Source organism: Chiloscyllium plagiosum, chromosome 24 (assembly GCF_004010195.1).
Source record: "Chiloscyllium plagiosum isolate BGI_BamShark_2017 chromosome 24, ASM401019v2, whole genome shotgun sequence".
In the NCBI taxonomy this organism is placed as follows: domain Eukaryota; kingdom Metazoa; phylum Chordata; class Chondrichthyes; order Orectolobiformes; family Hemiscylliidae; genus Chiloscyllium; species Chiloscyllium plagiosum.
This window is the reverse complement of record NC_057733.1, coordinates 22,564,868-22,587,651: the sequence shown is the minus strand read 5'-3', so window position 1 is coordinate 22,587,651 and position 22,784 is coordinate 22,564,868. Positions and strand designations below refer to the sequence as shown.

Sequence of the window (22,784 nt, the reverse complement as noted above, 5' to 3'; positions counted from 1 at the left end):
AAAAGCTTGGCTTTCGTCTTTTTTCGTCAATCATCTTAAACTTGGGCCAGTCAGTGATCCTTGAGCCACTGGCAATAAGTTCTTTTGGTGCTCTAAACTCAATTTGAAACACTTCAGTTAAGTATTTCCTCACTATGTTTGCTCAACAGATGAAAGAAAAGTGTTTAGCTTCTCCAGTCGAAACGCATGCAGTGCAATCCCTTATTTCTGGAACTACACTCTTTGCTATGGTTTCAGGGTCCTTCTAAAAGGGTGAAGTACAGATTTGGACAGAACATTTCAGCAAAGTGTTTTTTTTAAAAACAGGTTTAACATTACTTGCTTTTAGTTTTCCACGTCTTAACCCCTCCAAAATACCACGGTATAATTTCGTCATTCAAAACTAACTGATTTAAATTGTAAATTAAAACTGCTCTGATATCCTGCTGTTTGTGTACAGGGTAATTAAAATTTGCATTTAATTAATATGGCCAACCAATGTCTTTGGGCTTATGGCACAAATCACACTGGTACAATGAAGCTGCAAATTTTGAACAACTGAGGAAAGGGACTGCTGATTGACACCAGGTGAGATTACCTGCGCTGAATCACGATATTTCTCGTTGTTAACGCAAAAATTAGATTTAATGAGTCTGGCACATTTTTAACTTTCAGCGACACAAGTGAACAATACCAAGGCAAAACCATGGTTAACGGTTAGGGTTTCAATTTAGCAGCCGCCAACAAATTAGATGCTATTTTGCTGCAATATTGATGAGAAGGAAGTCACATAAAAACTAATAAAAATGAAATTCTGATGGTTATTCTGCTGCTGTCCCGATGATCAATTTTCTTTTTGTCTCTTGCTATTTTGTTGTTTTAGAATAACTGAGATCATTCATCACAAAATTGGACAAACCAATATTCGAGAGGGCAGTAACAATCTCACTGACATTGCAGTTAAATGAAGGGCAACAGCATCAATTGAGCACTTACCAGACTACTTCAGTGAGGGAATATGGGACAGCAGCTGCGTAGATCGCCAGATCCCCATAGAGGTAGATTATGATGCAGATGTAGAACATGTTGACTCCCACTGTGGGGGAAAGAAACAAAACAAATTAAAGATGATGCAACCCATATGTATTCTCAAACCTTTGTACAAAGACAGATGCTCTTATCTGCCACCAACTTTATTTTCAGTTATTGGCACTTGATACAGCAGCAAGCGCTGCCAAGACTGACCTGTGCAGCAATCTGTCCTTTTTGTCTTTGTGCTTATTTAAAAGATTAGTCACCAAGGGAACAACAAATGCGAAACATCACTTCATTGCTTTCTTTTTTTCCCAATCAATTACAAGAAGAATTATGATTTCTTTCAATTATAATTTATTTTCAGGATGTGAGTAAAGACCACATACAAGTACACCAACACCTGACAGGTAAACATGACCACCTAACTAACATTATCTAGGGCGGCATGGTGGCTCAGTGGTTAGCACTGCTGTCTCAACAGTTCAATTCAAGCCTCGGGCAACTGTCTGTCTGGGGTTTGCACATTCTTCCAGTGTCTGCGTGGGTTTCCTCCAGGTGCTCCGATTTCCTCCCACAGTCCAAAGATGTGCAGGGAAGGTGAATTGGCCATACTACATTGCCCGAATGTTAGGTGCATTAGCCAGAGGGAAATTGGTCTGGGTGGGTTACTCTTTGGAGGATTGGTGTGAACTTGTTGGGCCGAAGGGCCTGTTTTCACGCTGTAGGGAATCTAATCTAATCGTTCTAGATTTGATCCTGTGTTGAACTAACTGATCTCAGCCAAGACAATAGTTGAGCACTATGGGTCTTCCTACCCTGGGGTACAAAGCAAAAGCAAGCCAGTCTTCCCATCAACATGTGCTTATCAGAGGACTACTCAAAAAACAAAGTACCACTGTGAATGCTCTCCCTCTGTAATCAAGCGGGGCTCAGCAATATTATGACATAGCTCTGGACCAGCTAGAACATAAACCTGAGCCCACTAGCCCAAAACTGCGAAGACTAGATTTTTAAAATTCATACTGCCCGTCAAACACAACCTGATGCACGGAGCTCAAGATGATTTATGGTTTCTAATCAACCTGTTCAGAGCTATGACAACACAAGGCTGGGGCAGTTGGGGCATGAGCTTTTGACTCAAAGATGGGGACATACCACTTTGCCCCAATAGCCTTGGTGAGAAGAGAAAAGCAAGGTTGCCTTGCATTGGCTAGGAATTAAACAGAGATTCCTTGTTTGGCTTTGGTGAGAATTTTGATTCTGGATAGAATTAGCTGTACATATCCTTATCAATCACCTTACAGAACAAATTGTAACTTGTCCATTCATTCAAAAAGGTTGCCACAATTCTGAGAATAGGATCATAAAAAGGTAATTTATATAGAACAGTACTACACAGAACAGGCCCTTCAGCCCACGATGTTGTGCCGACCACTGATCATGTATGCACCCTCAAATTTCTGTGACCATATGCATGTCCAGGAGTCTCTTAAATGTCCCCAATGACCCTGCCTCCACAACTGCTGCTGACAACGCATTCCCTGCTCTCAACTGTGTAAAGAACCCACCTCTGACATCCCCTCTATACTTTCCTCCAACCAGCTTAAAACTGTGACCCCTCATGTTAGTCATTTCTGTCCTGGGAAATAGTCTCTGGCTATCGACTCTATCTATGCCTCTTGTAATCTTGTATACCTCAATTAGGTCCCCTCTCCTCCTCCTTTTCTCCAATGAAAAAAATCAGAGCTCAGTCAATCTCTCCTCATAAGATAAGCCCTCCAGTCCAGGCAGTATCCTGGTAAACCTCCTCTGAACCCTCTCCAAAGCATCCACATCTTTCTTAAAATAGGACGACCAGAACTGGACGCAGTATTCCAAGTGCGGTATAACCAAAGTTTTATAGAGCTGCAACAAGATCTCGTGACTCTTAAACTCAATCCCCCTGTTAATGAAAGCCAAAACACCATATGCTTTCTTAACAGCCCTGTCCACTTGGGTGGCCATTTTAAGGGATCTATGTACCTGCACCCCAAGATCCCTCTGTTCCTCCACACTGCCAAGAATCCTATCCTTAATCCAATAAAAATTACAAACAGTACAGGCCCAAGGACAGAGCCCTGTGGAACACCACTCACCACTGACTCCCAGGCAGAATGATTTCCTTTTACTACCACTCGCTGTCTTCTGTTGGCCAACCAATTCTGTATCCAGACAGTTATGTTCCCCTGAATCCCATTCCTTCTGAATGAGCCTACCATGGGGAACCTTATCAAATGCCTTGCTGAAGTCCATATACACCAGATCCACAGTTCGACCCTCATCAACTTTTCTAGTCACATCCTCAAAGAACTCGATAAGGTTTGTGAGGCATGACCTGCCCCTCACAAAGCAGTGTTGACTGCATTTAATCAAGCCATGCTCTTCCAGATGGTCATAAATCCGATCCCTCAGAATCCTTTCTAACACCTTGCAGATAACAGACGTGAGGCTTACTGGTCTGTAATTGCCAGGGATTTCCCTATTTCCTTTCTTGAAGAGAGGAATTACATTTGCCTCTCTCCAGTCCTCAGGTAAGACTCCAGTGGAGAGTGAAGATGAAAAGATCTTCGCAAGTGGCAAAGCAATTGTATTTCTCATTTCCCAAAGCAGCCGAGGACAAATCTGGTCCGGGCCTGGCGACTTGTCAATCTTAATGTTTGACAAAATTTTCAGCACATCTCTATCTCTATCCATTTCAGCACGCACACCTGCTCTTCAGAGGTTTCATTCACTACAAAGTTTGTTTCTTTTGTAAAGCCAGAAGCAAAAAACTCATTTAGGGCTTCCCCTATGTCCTCAGACTCCACACACAAATTCCCTTTGCTATCCCTGATCGGCCCTACTTTCTTTGACCATTCTCTTATTCCTCACTTGAGTGCAAAATGCCTTTGTGTTCTCCCTAATCCGTTCTGCCAAGCCTTTTTGTGCCCCCTTCCTGGCTCTCCTCAGGCCATTTTAAAGTTCCTTCCTCGCCTGCCTGTAATCCTGTAGAGCTGAGCTTGACCCTAGCTTCCTCCACCTTATGTAAGCTACCCTCTTCCTTTTGACGAGAAGGTCCACCGCTCTCGTCATCCAAGGTTCCTTTATCTTACCCCTTCTTGCCTGTCTCAGAGGGACATATTTATTCATCACTTGCAACAACTGTTCCTTAAAAAGTCTCCACATGTCTATAGTGCCTTTACCATGGAACAATTGCTCCCAATTCATGCTTCCTAACTCATGTCTAATTGCATCATAGTTTCCTCTTCCCCAATTAAATATCCTCCCATTTTACCTCATCCTCTCCTTCTCCATAGCTATGTAGAATGTGAGGCAGTATCATCAAAATGTTCTCCCACCACAAGATCTGATACCTGCCCCGGCTCGTTTCTGAGCACTAAGTCTAGAATGGCCTCTCCCCTCGTCCTCCTGTCAACGTACTGAGTTAGGAAACCCTCCTGAACACACCTTACAAAAACAGCTCCATTCAAATCTTCTGCTCGAAGGAGGTTCCAATCAATATTGGGAAAGTTAAAGTCACCCATTACAACAACCCTACTACGTCCACACTTTTCCAAAATCTGCCGACCTATGCTTTCTTTCATCTCCCTGCTGCTATTGGGGGGCCTGTAGTAAACCCCTAAAGAGGTGACTGCTCCCTTGCTGTTCCTAATTTCCACCCATACTGACTCGGTAGGCAGATCTTCCTCGACAATGGAAGCTTCTGCAGCTGTGATACCCTCTCTGATTAGTAGTGCTACACCCCCTCCTCTTTTATCCCCCCTCCCTATTCTTTTTAAATGCTCTAAACCCTGGAACATCCAGCAACCATTCCTGCCCCTGAGAAACCCACGTCTCTTATGGCCACAACATCATAGCACCAGGTACTGATCCATGCTCTAAGTTCGTCACTTTTATTCCTGATACTCTGTGTGAAAGCAAACACACTTTAACTGATACTTTGGTTTCTTGCCAGGAAAATCCTTCCCACTAGCTGGTCTACCTCTTGCTATATCTGATCTGCATCAACTCTCACCTCCGGTATACAGCTCAGGTTCCCACCCCCCTGCCATTCTAGTTTAAACCCTCTCGAACTACTCGAGCAAACCTTCCACCCAGGACATTGGTCCCCTTCCAGTTCAGATGCAACCCATCCTTCTTGTACAGGTCCCACCTTCCCCAGTTTCATGATGTGGAATACAACATGTAGGACTGAGGTAAGGAAACATAGCTTCACTCAAACACTGGCCAACCTGTGGAATTTCTAACCATAGAAGGCTGGAAAGTCTAGGTTACAACACATTCTACAAAGTTTAGATACATTGTATTGGTAAGAATATCTATTGCACAGGATAGAAAAGGGACCTAAGGGGCAACTTTTTCACGCGGGGGATGATGTGTGGGTGTGGAATGAGTTGCTAGATGAAGTAGTGGAGGCTGGTACAATTGCAACATTTAAAAGGCATCACTGCAAATGGGACTAGATTTATGTAGGCTATCTGGTCAACATGGAAGAGTTGGACTGAAGGGTCTGTTTCCGTGCTGTACCTCTCTGACTCTAAATGGGATAGACTTTGAACAGAGAGATCAACTCAAGACAAGGCATTCGTGAAGTAATTTGGGTCATGGTGCAGCAGAATTGTACTTGAACACAATCTATACTTCATGGTCTAGCATATCCCCTATACTCTCTCAACCATCAAGCTAGGGGATCAGCCTTGTTGAGTAAATTGTGCAGGAGAGTTTGACAGGGCAGTATCAGTCGTATAAAATTGAGGTGCCAACTTGGTGAAGCTATAAATGGGACTACTTGCATCCCAGACAGTGTAAGCAGCATGTGATGGTCCTAGCTAAGCTGTGTAATCTTGCCACATGCTATCATGAATGATGGTGGACAACTGAGCAACTCACTAGAGTAGCAGGCTCTATAAACAACATCTGAGGGGGACCCTCGCACATCAGTGCAAAAGATGAGACTGGAGCCAATTTGATTTCTAGAACCACAGTTTCAGAAATAGATATTTCAACCTTGTTGAGCCTGCTGTACCATTCTGCATGATTTTGGCTGGTCCTCTGACTCCATGTCATGTTCTCACTTTCTGTTCATGCTTTAATCTCAATTTAACAAACTTTGTAGAATTTATAGGAGAAAACGTTAGAAAAGCTGAAGACAAAAAATCTACTCCAAAAGCTGCTTACAAGCACTATCTCAACCATCTGCTGGACTCTCAAGCAACACTGGATAATAATAAAGACGAGGCAATGTGGGCATCACTGGCTGAGCCAGTCTAAGGCCTATCCCTGATTGCTTTCTTCCTGAACTGTCTGTCTATTTGGTGTGGGTAGATCATAGTGCTGTCAGGGAGTTGCAAGATTTTAACCTAATGACATTTGATCTAAGAGTGACCTACTTCTAAATTAGAAATGTTATGGACCAGACCAGGTCCCCTCAAAATATATTAAGATAGTCGAGACCATAACATGTTCTTATTTTCAAGGTAAGCATAAGATATTGTATTCCAAATGCAATTCGATTTGTCTAACTACCAGGCTGGAAACAAAACACTTTTTAAACTATCGAAACACTTCAGTAATATACGTACTAACAGCTACTAATTAAGGGGGACATTAGCTTCCACATCCAGCTTAAAGACCTCAGCAACTGAAGGTTAAAGTGAAAAAAATCCTGGATCTGTGGGAGCTTGACCCCACCCATTCAGGTTGCTACTTTTCTACCAATATTTTTTTAAAAATCCAAAGCCTCACAAGCTGTTTACTTACTGGTTTTGGAGCAGACTGCTTGGCATCTCTGCCTCACAATCTTTGTTCAGAAAAAAAAACAGGAAATATTACACCTCAAAGCCACAGTATCATCACAGGAAAGAGGATAGCTCAGAAGAGGAACTTGCAGGTGGTGGTCTTTATACATACTTGTAACCTTTGTCCATCACGATGGGAGTGATCATGGTTTGGCAGACATCTCAGGTGTCTTGGTGAATTTCTGCAATGTACCTTGCAAATGGCACATATTATTTGACTAAGTAATGGTGGAGGGATTAAATGTTTGTTAACACTGTATCAACAAATGGACTTCAAGTGTTGTTGAAGCTGTATTCATCCAGACAAGTGGGGAGTATTCCATTACACTCCTAACTTGTGCTTTATAGGTGGTGGACAGGCTTTGAGTTGTCAGGGGATGAGTTACTCAGTGCAGTTCCTAGATTCTGACTTGTTCTTATATCTGTTATGAAGTTGAAGGCATGCACTGTATCTTTAAGATAGCATGAATGCTGTTCTGAACAGAGAGATTACAAGCACATGTATGACTAGGCGGCAGTCCCAGAGTGTACTGAAAAATTGAAAACGTGACATTTGGCTGTGAAATGGATACCCGAGTTTTGATTGCCGTTTTGACAACAATTCAAATTTAACAGTTTAAATTATGCTCCAGAGTCCTAAAACCCAGAGTTTGAATTTATTGTTTTGCCAACAGTAAACCAATGAAATGATCTGATTTTGGGAGTATAAAAATGCAGGCATTTTGAATATTGGAGGGAGAGCAACTACCATCAAGAGAGACCCAAGAAATTAGCAAACACCCTACCAAAAGGTAGGGTTTCACATGAAACATACTCTCAGTACACAGAAAGAAGCTGACCCAGGGAATTCAGCAGCCGGAAGAGTGAAGTCACAGAAACTAACAGCAGCTGTATGGTTTTGAAATTAAGTTGATGTAATTTTAATCTGTGTCTTATTGGAACAGCATATGGTCATAGAATTGGAGGCAGGTAATAAACAGTTAAGAGGAAAGGGGGCTGAGAGTAATGAATAGTTGTTTAATGCTCACTTTTAGAGTTAAAAAATAAACTGATGTTATTTTCATCAAATAGTGGAATTTGGGAGTTCTCTGTCAATCATATTTTAACAGATAATGAAGCAAGGAGTGCTTTTCTGGTTGTTTCTTTTAATTAACAGAGGGGCTCACTGCTGTGTCATAACATAGCCACTATATTTATAAGGCTTGCCCAGTTTAGCACTGCTGCCTCACAGCACCAGGGTCCCAGGTTCGATTCCAGCCTCAGACGATTGTCTGTGTGGAGAGAATCATAATCTGGCACTTGTGGTGCAAATATTCACTGCTACTGGTCAGCTGCAACTTGGATAGTGACCAGGTTTGGACACTAACTATTTCAGTATCATGATGGTCAATGTACAATGCATCGCACAAATGGTAAGTGAACATCCTCACTTCGAGGAAGGTTCATTGATGAAGCAGCTAAGATGGCTGACCCGAGAACACAAACTTGAGGAATGCCAGCAGAGAAGGCCTCGAGTAGTGAAGAGTTGTCTCCAACTAGCTTTGAGCTACAAATGACTCCAACCAGCAGAGAGCTTTCCCAGGTCACCATTGACTGCAACTTTGCTAAGGCTCCTTGACACCACAATCAAATACAGTCCTGATGGCAAGGGCAGTCATTCCCAGCTCACCTCTGTTGTCCATGTTTGAACTACGGTTGCCATGAGGTTAGGAGCTAAGTAACCCTGGCATATTATAAAGTGAGTATCAGTAGACAGGTATTGCTAAGTACTGCTCAATAGCATTGTTGAGGACATCTTCTGTCAATTTACAGATGGTCAAGAGTTGAGTTACAGTAAAAGTTATACAGCGCAGAAAAATACCCTTTAGTCCAACCATACTACCACTCCATGCCATTCATAATCCCAACATAAACTAATCCCATCTACCAGCACTCAGCCCATATACCTCCAAATCTTGCCTGTTCATGTAGTTAACTAAATGTCTTTTAAATATTCTAAGCGTACCTGCGTCCACCACTTCCACTCAATTCCACACATGAACCACGGGTTAAAATAAAATTGCCCCTCTTTTTGTATCTTTCTCCTCCCAACTTAAAAATGTGGCCCCCAGTCTTGAAATGTCCCACACTATGGAAAAGACACTTACCATTTACCTCATCTGTACCTCTTATGATTCTATAAACCCGTCTAAGGTCACCTCTCAACCTCCTAAGCTCCAGTGAAAAATTTTCCAGCCTCTCCTCATAACTCTCATCCTTTATTCCCAACATCAGGTTCAGTTTCTTCTGAACTCTCTCCAGCTTAAAATCTTTCCTGTAACAGCTGATGAGACAATAATTGCCAAGTTGCATGTGTCCCATGTGTGCAGACATACTTAGGCAATGTTTCACATTGGAAGGTAGGTGCCAGTACTGTAGGTGTGCTGAAACAGCTTGGATAGGAGTACATGACGTCTGCACAATAATGAGAATGTTTTCAGGACTTAAACCTTGCAATGCCAATGCCTCCGACAATTTCTCGATAACACATAGCCCATCTATATCAAGGATCACAGTTTCATGATGTGGAATACAACATGTAGGATTGAGGTAAGGAAACATAGCTTCACTCAAACACTGGCCAACCTGTCGAATTTCTAATCATAGAAGGCTGGAAAGTCTAGGTTACAACACATTCTACAAAGTTTGTTAAATTGAGATTAAAGCATGAATAGAAAGTGAGAACATGACATGGAGTCAGAGGACCAGCCAAAATCATACAGAATGGTACAGCAGGCTCAACAAGGTTGAAATATCTATTTCTGAAACTGTGGTTCTAGAAATCAAATTGGCTCCAGTCTCATCTTTTGCACTGATGTGCAAGGGTCCCCCTCAGATGTTGTTTATAGAGCCTGCTAGTCTAGTGAGTTGCTCAGTTGTCCCATTTATAGCTTCACCAAGTTGGCACCTCAATTTTATATGACTGATACTGCCCTGTCAAACTCTCCTGCATAATTTACTCAACAAGGCTGATCCCCTAGCTTGATGGTTGAGAGAGTATAGGGGATATGCTAGACCATGAAGTATAGATTGTGTTCAAGTACAATTCTGCTGCACCATGACCCAAATTACTTCACGAATGCCTTGTCTTGAGTTGATCTCTCTGTTCAAAGTCTATCCCATTTAGAGTCAGAGAGGTACAGCACGGAAACAGACCCTTCAGTCCAACTCTTCCATGTTGACCAGATAGCCTACATAAATCTAGTCCCATTTGCCAGCACTTGACCCATATCCCTCTAAACCCTTCCTATTCATATACCAATCCTGATGCTTTTTAAATGTTGCAATTGTACCAGCCTCCACTACTTCATCTAGCAGCTCATTCCACACCCACACATCATCCTCCGCGTGAAAAAGTTGCCCCTTAGGTCCCTTTTCTATCCTGTGCAATGGATATTCTTACCAATACAATGTATCTAAGGTTTTGATCGGTGTGAGACTGTCAGGTGAAGTTAGGCGAAAGTGAGGACTGCAGATGCTGGAGATCAGAGTCAAGACTAGAGTGGTGCTGGAAAAGCACAGCAGGTCACGCACCATCCAAGCAGGAAAATCGATGTTTCGGGCAAAAGCCCTTCATCAGGAATCAGTTTCCTGATGAAGGGCTTTTGCCCAAAACGTCGATTTTGCTGCTCCTCGGATGCTGCCTAACCTGCTAAGCTTTTCCAGCGCCATTCTAATCTTGTCAGGTGAAGTTGTTAAGTCTGAGACAGCTCTCAGACTTTTTGCACAAATCCCCAGATTGGTAAGGAGAACTTTGTCGGGTCAACAAGGCTGAGTGTACTATTGTCTTTTCCAACATTTTACTTGATGCCAAGTGGCCTGTCCGATTTCATTCTTTTTGAGCTGTTTTAAAAACTATTAACACAACCAAATGGTTTGCCGGGCCATGTCAAAGGAATGTTAAGAGCTCAAACATATTGCCATGCAGTTGAAGCCACATGTAGACCAGACCAGGTAAGAGGGGCAGTTTGTCTTCCCTAAAGGATAGTGAATCAGATGCGCCCCCGCCCCATCTCCGCCACAATCAACAATGGTTTCAGGATTTAAACAGTTAAATTCCAGTTTTTTTGGAATTTTAAATCAACTTCGTCACATTAGGATTTGAACCCAGGTCCTCCTGAACATTGCATGGGTTTCTGGATTACTATTCCTGCGACAAGATTATGACAACTGTCTGCCCTAATGCTGCATTTCCTACCCAATTATCTGGTAAGGTTCCATAGTCAAAGCTCACGTGCACACTTGATCCATGTGTAGGTAACATCAGCTTGCAATTAAGCGAGAGAGAGTGTTCAAGGAAAACTTCCACTCTCCATTCCAGGCATGCTTCATGTTCATAAATAACATCGATTTCTCTTGAGTATTGGATTATACATCAGGAACTAATAACCATGCATCAATCATAGTGAACGATCAGAATTTGTAATGAAAGAACCAAGAAAACTTACAGCACAGTAACAGGCCCTTCGGCCCTCCAACCCCATGCCAATCCAGATCCTCTAAATCTGTTGCCTATTTTCTAAGGATCTGTTTGCCTCTGCTCTCTGTCCATTCATCTAACTATCCAGATACATCTATCGTGCCCAGCTCTGCTGGCAACATATTCCAGGCACCCACCAGCTTCTGCATAAAGATCTTCCACGCATATCTCCCTTAACCTTTTCCCCTCCACACTTTGAACTCAAGACTCCTAGTAATCCATGGCCATCAGAACTGTACACAGTATTCCAAATGTCACAAAACCCAAGTCTTAAACAATTGTAACATGACATGCCAGCACTTGCACTCAATACCCCATCCGATGAAGGAAAGCAGGCCAATGCCTTCTTGACCACTGTCGACTTGCATTACCACCTTAAGGGTACAATGGACCTGAACACTCAGGTCTCTGTGTACATCAATTTCCCCCACGACTTTTCCATTTACCATATAGTTTGGTCTTGAATGGGATCTTCCAAAATGCATCACCTCGCATTTGCCCAGATTGAAGAACATCTGCCATTTCTCCACCCAACTCTCCAAACTATCTATATTCTTTTGTATTCTCTGATAGTCCCCTTCACTATCTGCTACTCCACCAATCTTTGTGTCATCTGCAAACTTGATAATCACACCACCTTTACCTTCCTGCAGATCATTTATGTATAACACAAATAGTGGTCCCAGCACCAATCCCTGTGGAACACCACTGGATACAGTTCTCTATTTTGAGAATGTTCCTCTTGCTCAACAAGTTCTTTATCCATCTAGATAGTACACTTTCACCATCAGCCATGTGTGGGACATCTTATCAAAAGCGTTACTGAAATCCATGTGTGTGACATTTACAGCCCTCAATCGATCAGTTTTGTCACTTAGAATTACAGAATCCTACAGTGTGGAAGCAGGCCCTTCGGCCTAACAAGACCACACCGAACCTCTGAAGAGTAGCCCGCCCAGACCCATTTCTCCACCCTATTAGCAGATATTTACCCTGACTCATGCACCTCACCTACACATCACTGAATACTATGAGCAATTTAGCATGGCCAATTGACCTATTGTGGGAGGAGACTGGAGCAGCCAGAGGAAACTCACGCAGACACAGGGAGAATGTGCCAACTCCACACAGACAGTTGCCCAAGGTTGGAATCGAAACCAGGTCCCTGGCGCTGAGAGGCAGCATTGCTAACCACTGAGCTACTGTGCCACCCACTCAAAGAATTCTATTAAGCTGGTAAGACATGACCTTTCCTGCACAAAACCATGCTGCCTAACACTGATAAGCTCTTTTTCCCAAAATGGAATCAATTTTATCCCTCAGTATCTTCTCCAGCAGCTTACCTACCACTGACGTTGGGCTCACTGGTCTATAATTATCTGGATTATCCCTGCTACCCTTCCTAAACAAAGTGACATTAGCAATTCACCAGTCCTCTGGGACCTCACCCATGTTCAAGGATGCTGGCAAGATATCTGTTAAGGCCCCAGCTTTATCTTCTCTCATTTCCCTCAGTAACTTGGGATAGATCCCATCCGGACCTGCCTACCTTAATGCCTTTTACAATACCCAACACTTCCTCCCTCCTAATCAAGAGGTTAGTAATGTTAGTAATCTTGAACAGGGAACAAGATAGTAACTTGCTATGATTTTGAAAACATTATCAAAACCTCTATATCACACTGATTTCTTAATATTCACATGACTCATTATCCAGTACAACTATCAACACATTATACCACATAAAATCAGTATGAATGGAAAAGTATTTAAATGGGTTGCTTCAATAAATTGCTTTACTTTTTTTACAAATATGAAAACAAAACAAACTGCCCTGGTTCTGGTCACAAGACAGTAGATTTTATATGCACTAATCTGATTATTGCCTCCTTATCCCCAAAAGTAATTTCATACTAGCTAGTCATACATAATAACTTTTGTTTTGTATGGGTCTGGAAGGGTCCGAAAGGCCTAAATACCTGCTTAAGAACAAGAAACATGTTTAATGTTATGAGGACTTGGTTGCACAAACTGAAGGCTATTGTTACAACCTAAGTGAATGATTACACTGCTGCAATAATTTCATGACTTCATTGTTCACAATTTAAAAAAAAGACTTTTTCCAGTTACCAAAATGACCAATTAAGCATCATATCACTAAGCAGCATTTCCACACAAAAAGATTACCATCCAAGTTTCTTAGACAATTACTGACTTATCAAGAGAAAAAAAAATCAATAATGAAGCAATAATTGGTTCAAGTATATTGCCAGAAATAAGTGTAGTGCTTATGCCTCTCAATATTCTCAAATGACTCCACACACAGAAAGACAGACTTTAAGAAAAAACTGGCCAATCGGATAATCTTGAACCAAAGATAAAGCCTCAATGCTCCAGAGTCTTCTACACTGATATTCTGACATGATCACTAATCATGCACAGTCATCTCTCAAGTCTTGTAGTCATAGCTTGTCGTCAATCACTCTTCCAAAACCAAGGTGAGATTTCACCTTGAACTGAACAAGAGTTGTTTTTTTTCAGAAATGGGAGAAGTCAACTAGCCCACAACCACCTGCCGAAACTTAGGCTGAGAAGATCAGCACATCTCCAAGCCATTAACTCTTGAAAACAGCCCCATTACAAGTCTACAAAGCAAGCAGTTACCACAGGATTGATAAACAAAGTCACCATGGGACTGCGCACTCAGATGACTGATGGTGGTTTAACAGATCACCACACCTCAGGGAAGGGGAGAAGTTAAGGAATGACTCCTCCATTGTAACTTCAGCCAATTCAGAAATAGAGCCCAGGCTGTTGGTATTACTCTGCATCACAAACACATCATCCTGTCAACTGAGCTTTAAACAAGAACTGAACTGGCCAACTTACAATTCAAATATTTAATGTAATATAAAATCAAGCATGCATATAAATATAGAGGAGGAGAGAATGTCAGAGGCAAAGTTAAAAACACCATTATTTGGGATTTTACAGAGTATTTTTGTACACAATCTTCCAAGGTCAACAAGATTATTTGGCAGTAGTTTAAAATAATTACTCCTGAATGCACTAAACCGATTATCTAACATGGTGAGTGAAAATCAGAGGATAAATTCTGAAACCGCTTGTTATTGCAAGTGTTAAAAACAGGGCTGAGATAACAATGTGATTTAAAAGCTGAATAAAAAAAAAATGATAAATCTTCATTATTCCTTCATTCAACAGTATGTGTGCAGGAACAGAAAGCTGTTGTTCAACTTACTCCATAGCAATGGACAGAAATAATATCTTGATCATTATGACTTATGGCAAAACAAGTGCCAATATCTATATAGCAGTAAGCCATTCTGTGCAAGGTACATTGCCACCAGAGCACCATAGCAAGAACGTGGAATAGATTGCCAAAGAATGATTTTAATAGTGAATGCTCTGAAGACAAGAGTTACAACAGTGAACAAAAATAAACATTTACTTCATGATCAAATGAGGAGATTTTTGGAACATTCCTAAAAAAGACATTGGGTAATGAATTTTCTTCTGTGGCATGAGAAATATCAGTTACAGCAATGTCATACCAACTCTGCTGGACCTCAGTTATGAAGGTTCAAGAACAAATTTGTTTCACTGTCACAGGTGAGCTGTATCCCCAGTTTAATAAAGAATAGTTTGTACCAGAATTCCCTTTATTGAAAATTACAGGATGGAAATGTAATCACTTACCCAAGTACTACTACTTATTCTACCTATAGCTTGGTAATTAGATTTAAAATGTAAATCATCCCTTGGACCTGTGCTTCAATTCGAAGGCATCCAACAAACCAATGGATCAAAAGATAGATAGCAGCCATGAGACCTTCTATCAGCCATTCTTTTCCTCATGGGTCAGTTTCATATTGGGTAATGCATGGAAGGGAAACAACGTCATTAGAACAAGGGGGTTATTACAAACTATAAAGCTTAAATGAACTTGAAGTGTGAATTATCTCTATCATCTATCAGTGCAGTGCTAACATGAAGGAATTGAAAACACTGCAGAGGACCGATGCAAAATAATATTCAAGAACAATTGCACTTTTATTAAAGTGAAGAAAAGTTTCCTTATGTGTGCAACTACAATAGATTTCTGCACCATCGACAACTCAACTCATAGTTGCAAATTGGGTAGGCAAAGGCAGAGTGGTTTGTTCACAAGTGGATGAATTCTCCTGCACAGGTACACAGGTGCTGTGCAGAAAAATGAAAGCATCCAAGCGATGGTGGCAACAAAATGAACAAAACTGCCAAAGTGGAAATGCAACTAATTAGCCAGAGGTTCCATCTTTATGGAGGACCATATTATAGCAATTTATTTGAATTGCACAAAAATAGAACCTACCTAAAGGTTCAACTATCAACATAAATGTCAACTGAATTAAAATACTTTGGAACTGTATGCTTACTTGGAGCAAATATTGTCACTTCAGCTCCAGCAGAACAGCCAACCTAAAATGGCAATTACCGACTGCGATGGATAATGACTATGTAGCAGCTTTGAGAAATTACCATTTACGAGAGAGCAACAAGTCCCTTCCTTCGAGAGAACAAAATAAATTGCAAAATTTGGACAGGATGCAAGAAACAAACTTCAAAAGCACTATGCTATATTTTAAGAGTTAAATAGGTACAAATGATAAATAAAGCATCGGAACTCATAAAAAGCACTACAGACTGAATTGACAGCCAAAGATTCATCGTCATTTTACAAATAGGACAAGGGCAATGATCCATCAGCAGAGTTTTTGGTATCTGTTGCATCTGCTAAAGGGAGAAACAAAGTCCTCAGTTTAACATTTCATCTAAAAAAACAGCATCAGGATTTCTTCAGAATTGTACCTTGCTTTTTGTGCTGAAATCCTCAACAGGCACTTAACCGACAAGCTTCAAACCTAGACGCAAAGTGCTATCCCTCAGAAAGGGCTCAGATGTTACAAACCATTGCAGTGATTCTAATTGGTTGCACAAAATAACATGCCAGACAGAAAGCAGAATGTAGCAGTGAACACCTCAAAAAGCAAAATACTGCATATGCTGAAAAACAATTAAATATAAAAAGAAAACATTGAAAATATTCAGACAACATGCGTTTCGAGAGAAACAGTTAACATGTTGGTAAACATGCATCAGAACTCTGCAGTGAATAGAGTTTATCAGACTGGAGAGAAATGTAGTGGTTCCACAAGGAATTAACATTGGAACTTTATACGAAGAGTATAAAAGCTGGTGCAGGCCTCCTTCAAGGAGAGATGGCAAGAATTGCTTCACACATGTTCAAAAGGCACAAATAGCATGATGAGAGTAAAGAGAGAAACCTGACAGGACAGCAAATAACCAAAGGACAAATGTTAAAGTAATTGGCAAAGAAACAAGTTGGAGGCAACAGTTTATGAGCAAAGTAGTGCAGAAAATTGGGGTTTTTTTTGTAAGATTTAGCAAAGTCAGTGTTGAATTGCCTCTTTTTCTGGTCAAGGGCACTCTGCAGTGAATAGAGTTTATCAGACTTGTACAGAAACAATGTGATAGAGCCAAGGAGCAGGTGAGATTTGAGTCCAGACTTTCTGGATTACAATACGAGCATAACTATATCCTTAGTCAAGTTTTGCAGTTGTGCTCATCACTTAAAGAGCAATTTCCCACTGTCACAACTGAAACATGATTCATTTCCAAGGCCAAAACAAAGAATTTACTTTACTTGTATCTATGCTGAGAAAACTGACAAGAACAAAAATTCTATTACAGCATTTACGACTAACATTTTAAAGCAGCAGCCTAGAATACCTACTACCATTCAAAATGTGAGGTTGCCGAGCACATGATAAGTATAACCAGATCCCAACTGGGCAAGCAGCAAAAAGAAAACTAAAACAAAAATCAAGAAATCACAAAGACCAAAACAAAGTGGAGCAAGGGCTCAACCAATCTGAGCCGCAAGAATTCCAAGCTACAATTAGAAAGGCAGACATGAAAGGACTACGCAAAAGGAGCAGTTAAACATTTTGGCCTTTAGCATTTCGAAAAGATACTAATTTTATGTTGTTTTAACTCCAACTGTATCATCTAATTTCTTTTTTGTTGAGAAGCTCTTTGACTTAATAGTTGGTGTCACTGGGAACTCTCTAATGTTCAAAGATGGTTCAAGACAGCTAAGTAGCTAAAATCAAAGTAACAATTTGGAAACACTCTACCTTTTTTTTAAATCTTTTCATGGATGAGGGCATTGCCGTGCTGATTGACAATTAGCCAGAAATGATCCAGCAGCTTTAAAAGCAACAGTCCCTGGGTTGTCAGGGCTCCCAGTGATGTTCAGGGGAGAGTTCCAAAATGTTGACACTGACAGTGAAACTGTGGTAAATACTTGCAAGTCAGAATGGTGAGTAGCTTCGAGATGATCTTGCAGTGGAGGTATTCCCATGTATCTGCTGCTATCGTCCATCTATGTGGTGATACAGGTGCAGATTTGGAAGGTGCTGTCTAAAAGAGTCTTGGTAAATTACGAAGAGGTGCATCTTGTAGATTGTGCTGGCACCATGTCAGTGAAGGAGGAAACAAATGTGGACAATGGTAGACTGAGTACCCATCAAATGGGCCTGGTTTGTTCTGGATGCATCAAACGCACATGATGTTGGAGCTGTACCAACCCAGGCTAGTATTTCCTGAACCCTCCTCATTTGTGACTTGTCAAGAATGCTTATCTATCATGTACATGGATGAGCTACTGGTCACAAAATTCCCAGCCTCTGAGCTCATTTTGGAGAATTATGGACATTGCCTGGCACTTCGGTCACAAGGATTACTTCCCACCTCCCGGCCTAGGTGCTGTCCAGGTCTTGCTGCACATGGACATAGACTGCTTCAGAATCAGATGATTGGTAAATGGTGTTGAACATTAAACAATCATTTGATGTCCCCCATCTGACTTTATGATGAAGGGAAGGCAAAAGTAAAGTAGCTGAAGATGGTTGGAACCACGACACTATCCTGGAGAACTTATGCAGTTATCTCCTACCTTCAGCATCATCTTTTGTGCTGGATATGACTCAACCCACAGACAACTTGCCCAGTTCCCACTGTCTCCTTGATGCCAAATTGGTACAAATGTTGACATTTTGTCAAGGGCAGTCCAGTCATTCTTAGCTCACTTCTGGACATCAGCTCTTTTGACAATGTTTGGACCAAGGTTGTACTAAGTTTGAGTTTTGTTGTAGCTCCAACCTGTGTCAATACATTCCTTCAAAAGGAACGTGAGATCATTGAAACAACAACAGTAAAAAACTTGAAAACTGGAATTGAAACTTGGTGCCAAAAAGGCTTAGAAGTTCTATGTAGAGCAGAGACAATTTGCATACCAGTAGCACAGGAGAAGGGACCAGGGATGCTGTAAAGATAAAGTTGTTCTGTGGTTCCTTTATAATAGCAAAACTGAACAGAAACTAAATTAATTGCTAAATCGCACCGTGCACATAATGTCATGACAGGACATACACAGACAAATTTCAACATAATCAGGCAGACACCAGTGTTGTACCTGCACTGGAACAGCTTGGCTAGGAGTGCAACTAGCTTTGGAGCAGTACTCTAACTATAGCCCAGTATCTCTAACTATTTTTTGATCTCATCATAACTTACTCGAATTAGCTTAAGACTGGCACCTGTGTTGCTGGGGACTTCGGTCGGCACCCAGGTGGATTAGCGACTTGGAACCTCTGAAGACTGATACAGATTTTACAGCCTTTTATGTTGCCTTGCTCTGCAGGGTTTCAAGCTGATGAGGATATTTGTGCAGTCTCCTGATGAAATAATTGTCCACCACCATTCAACACTGAATATGGCTGGACTGCAGAACTAAAATCTGCTGGCAGTGGGATCATTCACATGTTTATTGCATGCTATTTGACATGCACTTAAGCCTGTATTCTAACTTTTCCAGGTTGATACCATATCATTAGATGATACCTGATGCTGCTCTGAATTTGCCTTTTGCACCCTTCTTTTAGCCAGGGTTACAAACATAAGTAGGCCACTTAGCCCCTCAAACACTCTCCTCCATTTGCTCAGATCACAGCTGATCTTCATATTCCACATTCTCGCCGACTTCTGATAACTCTTCACTCATGCGCTTAAAAATCTATCCATCTCCACCTTGAAAATATTTTAGAATTTTATTTCCAAAGCCTTTCAAAACAATAAAGCATTCAAATACTCATGATTCTCAATGCTCCAAACAGTAGGTCTAACATGATGGTGCGAGTCTCAAGAGGTCACAAATAGAAATTGCTATCTTCAGATGAAGGGGTCAGGTGGACAAGGGTCATACTTGAGTCCCATTTTGTATCCAAGGTCTTCATTTTGGCACTTCATTAACACCTTTGTTCTCAGAAATTGTCCGGACAAATTTGTAATGATATCCTTGCACACTCACCCCAGTGACAGAACACAGCCACGAATTGGGAAGGTCGAAAAAAACGCAAGCGCAATTAATGTGTGACACAAAGTGTTATGAAGTCGAAAGCATGTACGGTCCCTTAAAGAGAGAGAGGGTGCTTTTCTGAGCTGAGAGATTTTGACAGCACGTGTATGACTAGCTGACAGAGTCACAAAGAGTAATGAGAATTGAAAGCTTGGGTTGGGTTGTTTTTTTGAAGTTAAATCAATCAGATTTGAATTTAACCAGTTAATTTAAAATATGCCAAGGATATCAAAAACCAATTGAATTTAAATTTGATTATATTGACAACATTGGACCAATGAGATAGCATGAGTAATGGGATTTATAAAGGAGAGTATTTTGAAAATTGCTGAGAGCTAACTGCCTATTTAACATGAAAAGCTCTCAAAGAAATCTCGAAAATGACACCACTTAAAGTAACAAGATATTTGATAGCTAAAAATACTCAGTACTAAATAAGAAAATGATCCAGAAGCAGACAGCAGACTTGAGAAAAAAAAAAAGAGGAAGGCTGAAGGAAGAGAAGACCATCTGTGTGGACTTAAAGAGACTGTGTTAATATACAGTTTATAATCGAGTTATTGGAAAAGCATATTAATAGAGTTGCGGTCAGCTAAGGGATAGTGGTTAATTAGGGGAAACTGTTAACATTCCCTGTTTGGTCAAATAAATAGTTTTTTTTTATAAATAGTGAAAATCAGGAATCTTCTCTCATCCACACATTTTTAAACAGATTACGAGTTGAGGGGATCTTATCTGGGTGTTTTAGTTCAATTAGCAGAGGGGTTCAACCTCCACGTCCTAACAGTGGGCAATACTCAACATACACAGAATCTTTCAAAATAGTAATGGTTGACAAAGGAGTGACATCTATGAATGGTGAAGGCTCGCTTAAAGGATTTGAGGCTATCATTGCACCACCTCACCAGGCTGTAATAGCTATAGCCACAGTCCAGAACATGCCTAAGCTGCCAGTTTCCTGAAATTGGAGAATGCCTGCTGCAAATTCATCAAGGCCAAAATCAGATAAGACAATTGAACGTGGAACTGCAACACCTTTATGAAAGGTATGGATAACAATGCATCTACATTAAGCCATTTCATCACACTACTCATGAGTCTAATTGTTTTCATGTCTATGAAGGCAAATTGAACTTCTGCAAGTCACTCAAATACTATTATGTTAACATACAAATGATAGCATACACACTTCACAGTAAAAAAAACCGTAATATTTCACTCAAGTGTAGTCAAACAAAAACTGACAAGCCACAGGAGATAGTGGGACTGGAAATGTAGTCCAAAGATGTAACATTTTGAAGAACAAGGTATTAAGGAAAGGAATGCTTGTGCTCCAAACCGTGAAAGCTGCAACTGAATATTGTGGGGACAAAAAAAAAGGATCTTGGAGGGTTTCAGAGTTACAGATAAGCAAAGCCACAAAGGGAATGGCAGAAATGAGAACTTTGACATCTCAACTTTTAATAGGTTTAGTTAAATGTGTCAGGGATAAATATGTCAGAACATGTAGTTGAACTCAAAATACAGGCAATACAATTCTGGAGGAGTCTGCATTCAAAGAGGGTACAATCTGGGAGGAAATCCAGCCAAACACAGAAATAGTCAAGTCCTTAGCAAAAAGGATAGATGAGAACTTCAGTTGAGCTAAGGGGGAAAACGACAACCAATATTAGCGATCACTGTTTGGAGAAGGTATGGGGTCGACAGTTCCAGGTCTAAGTAAAAACAAAAGGCTATAGTTTAGTTCACCCTTATTTAGTGAGGGCAAAATAAAACACTGAACTTGGGTTTTAATGTTTAATTGTAGGAAATTTGCTCATCCAAATGTTATTGTCTCACAACCAATATTCTTGTTTAAATTTATTGAGCATTTGTTGACCTTGAGAAGGTTGCCTTGACACGTAGTCCAGGTGGTTGAGCATAGTTCCTGAAATGATTCTACACATGGTCTTAAGACAGCAAAACAGCCATTCACCTATACTATTATATATTTTGCATAATGACAGTTCTCTTGATGTTTTAACATAATAGGCCACATTAAGTTAAACAAAAATAAACTTGTGGTCTACAATAGCTCATTGAAAACTGATCAACTGGGAAAATCTTTTACAAGAATATAAACTAAGTCACAGTCAGCTACAGTCTGTCTGTATTCATTGCTCGAACTGTCTGTTCTGAATAGAAATATATTAGGATGTAACATTCAGAACAAGTGAACTAAGATCAAACTTCCCATTAGCTTTTTGCTAGCTTTTTCACTTTAAATTTTTGAACCGCCAGTTGATGTATTATATTTGCTCAGCTTTATGAATTGGCTACATCACTTGAGAATTCAAACAACCCTTCCATCTGATGAGAAGCAAAAGTACTCTGAAGCAGGTTGTACATTATTAAACCTTAAAGGTAGAAGATTTCAAGTTTTGTTAGTGACTGGGGAGTTAACAGCCAACTGTCAGCTTTATCATCATTGCTCAAACCAGACTCAAGTTCAGAACATTTAGTGCAGTTGAGTACAGAAATCCTGAAATTGCAGGATGGTACTCATCTTCCAGCACAGCTTGCAATATAGATGCCTTCCAATGCAACAAAAACTAAGAACTTCAGTTTTTCCCTACACTACACACCATTATAACACCTTAGGGATCTACACCTTAAATCAACTGGATCTAAGTTGGCTTCGTTTTTAAGATGTGATCAATGAACAGATCAATGAGAAACAAATTCTATACTCAGTGCTGTTAAATTAAAGTTTAAAGACTCCGCTCATTGGCAGCTTGGACTCAAATTCTTGGCAAACAAATCACGAGGTCTCAGCCAAATTTGGGTCAGCCCTTCTAACACCACTGATAAAATCTGGCTAACTACCTCCAATACATGGAAAAGTTTGCAATTTTATTTAGCATTGCATCAT

At 40.6% G+C, this 22,784-nt stretch overlaps 1 protein-coding gene across 1 annotated transcript in view; it reads right to left on the bottom strand.

Moving 5' to 3' along the window:
• Nucleotides 1–22,784, bottom strand: part of tmem104 (transmembrane protein 104) — a 205,363-nt gene that overhangs the window by 131,005 nt on the left and 51,574 nt on the right. The window contains exon 5 of the mRNA XM_043714560.1: nucleotides 976–1,075. Coding sequence (XP_043570495.1) covers nucleotides 976–1,075 — 100 coding nt within the window. The remainder of the gene's footprint in view (nucleotides 1–975; nucleotides 1,076–22,784) is intronic.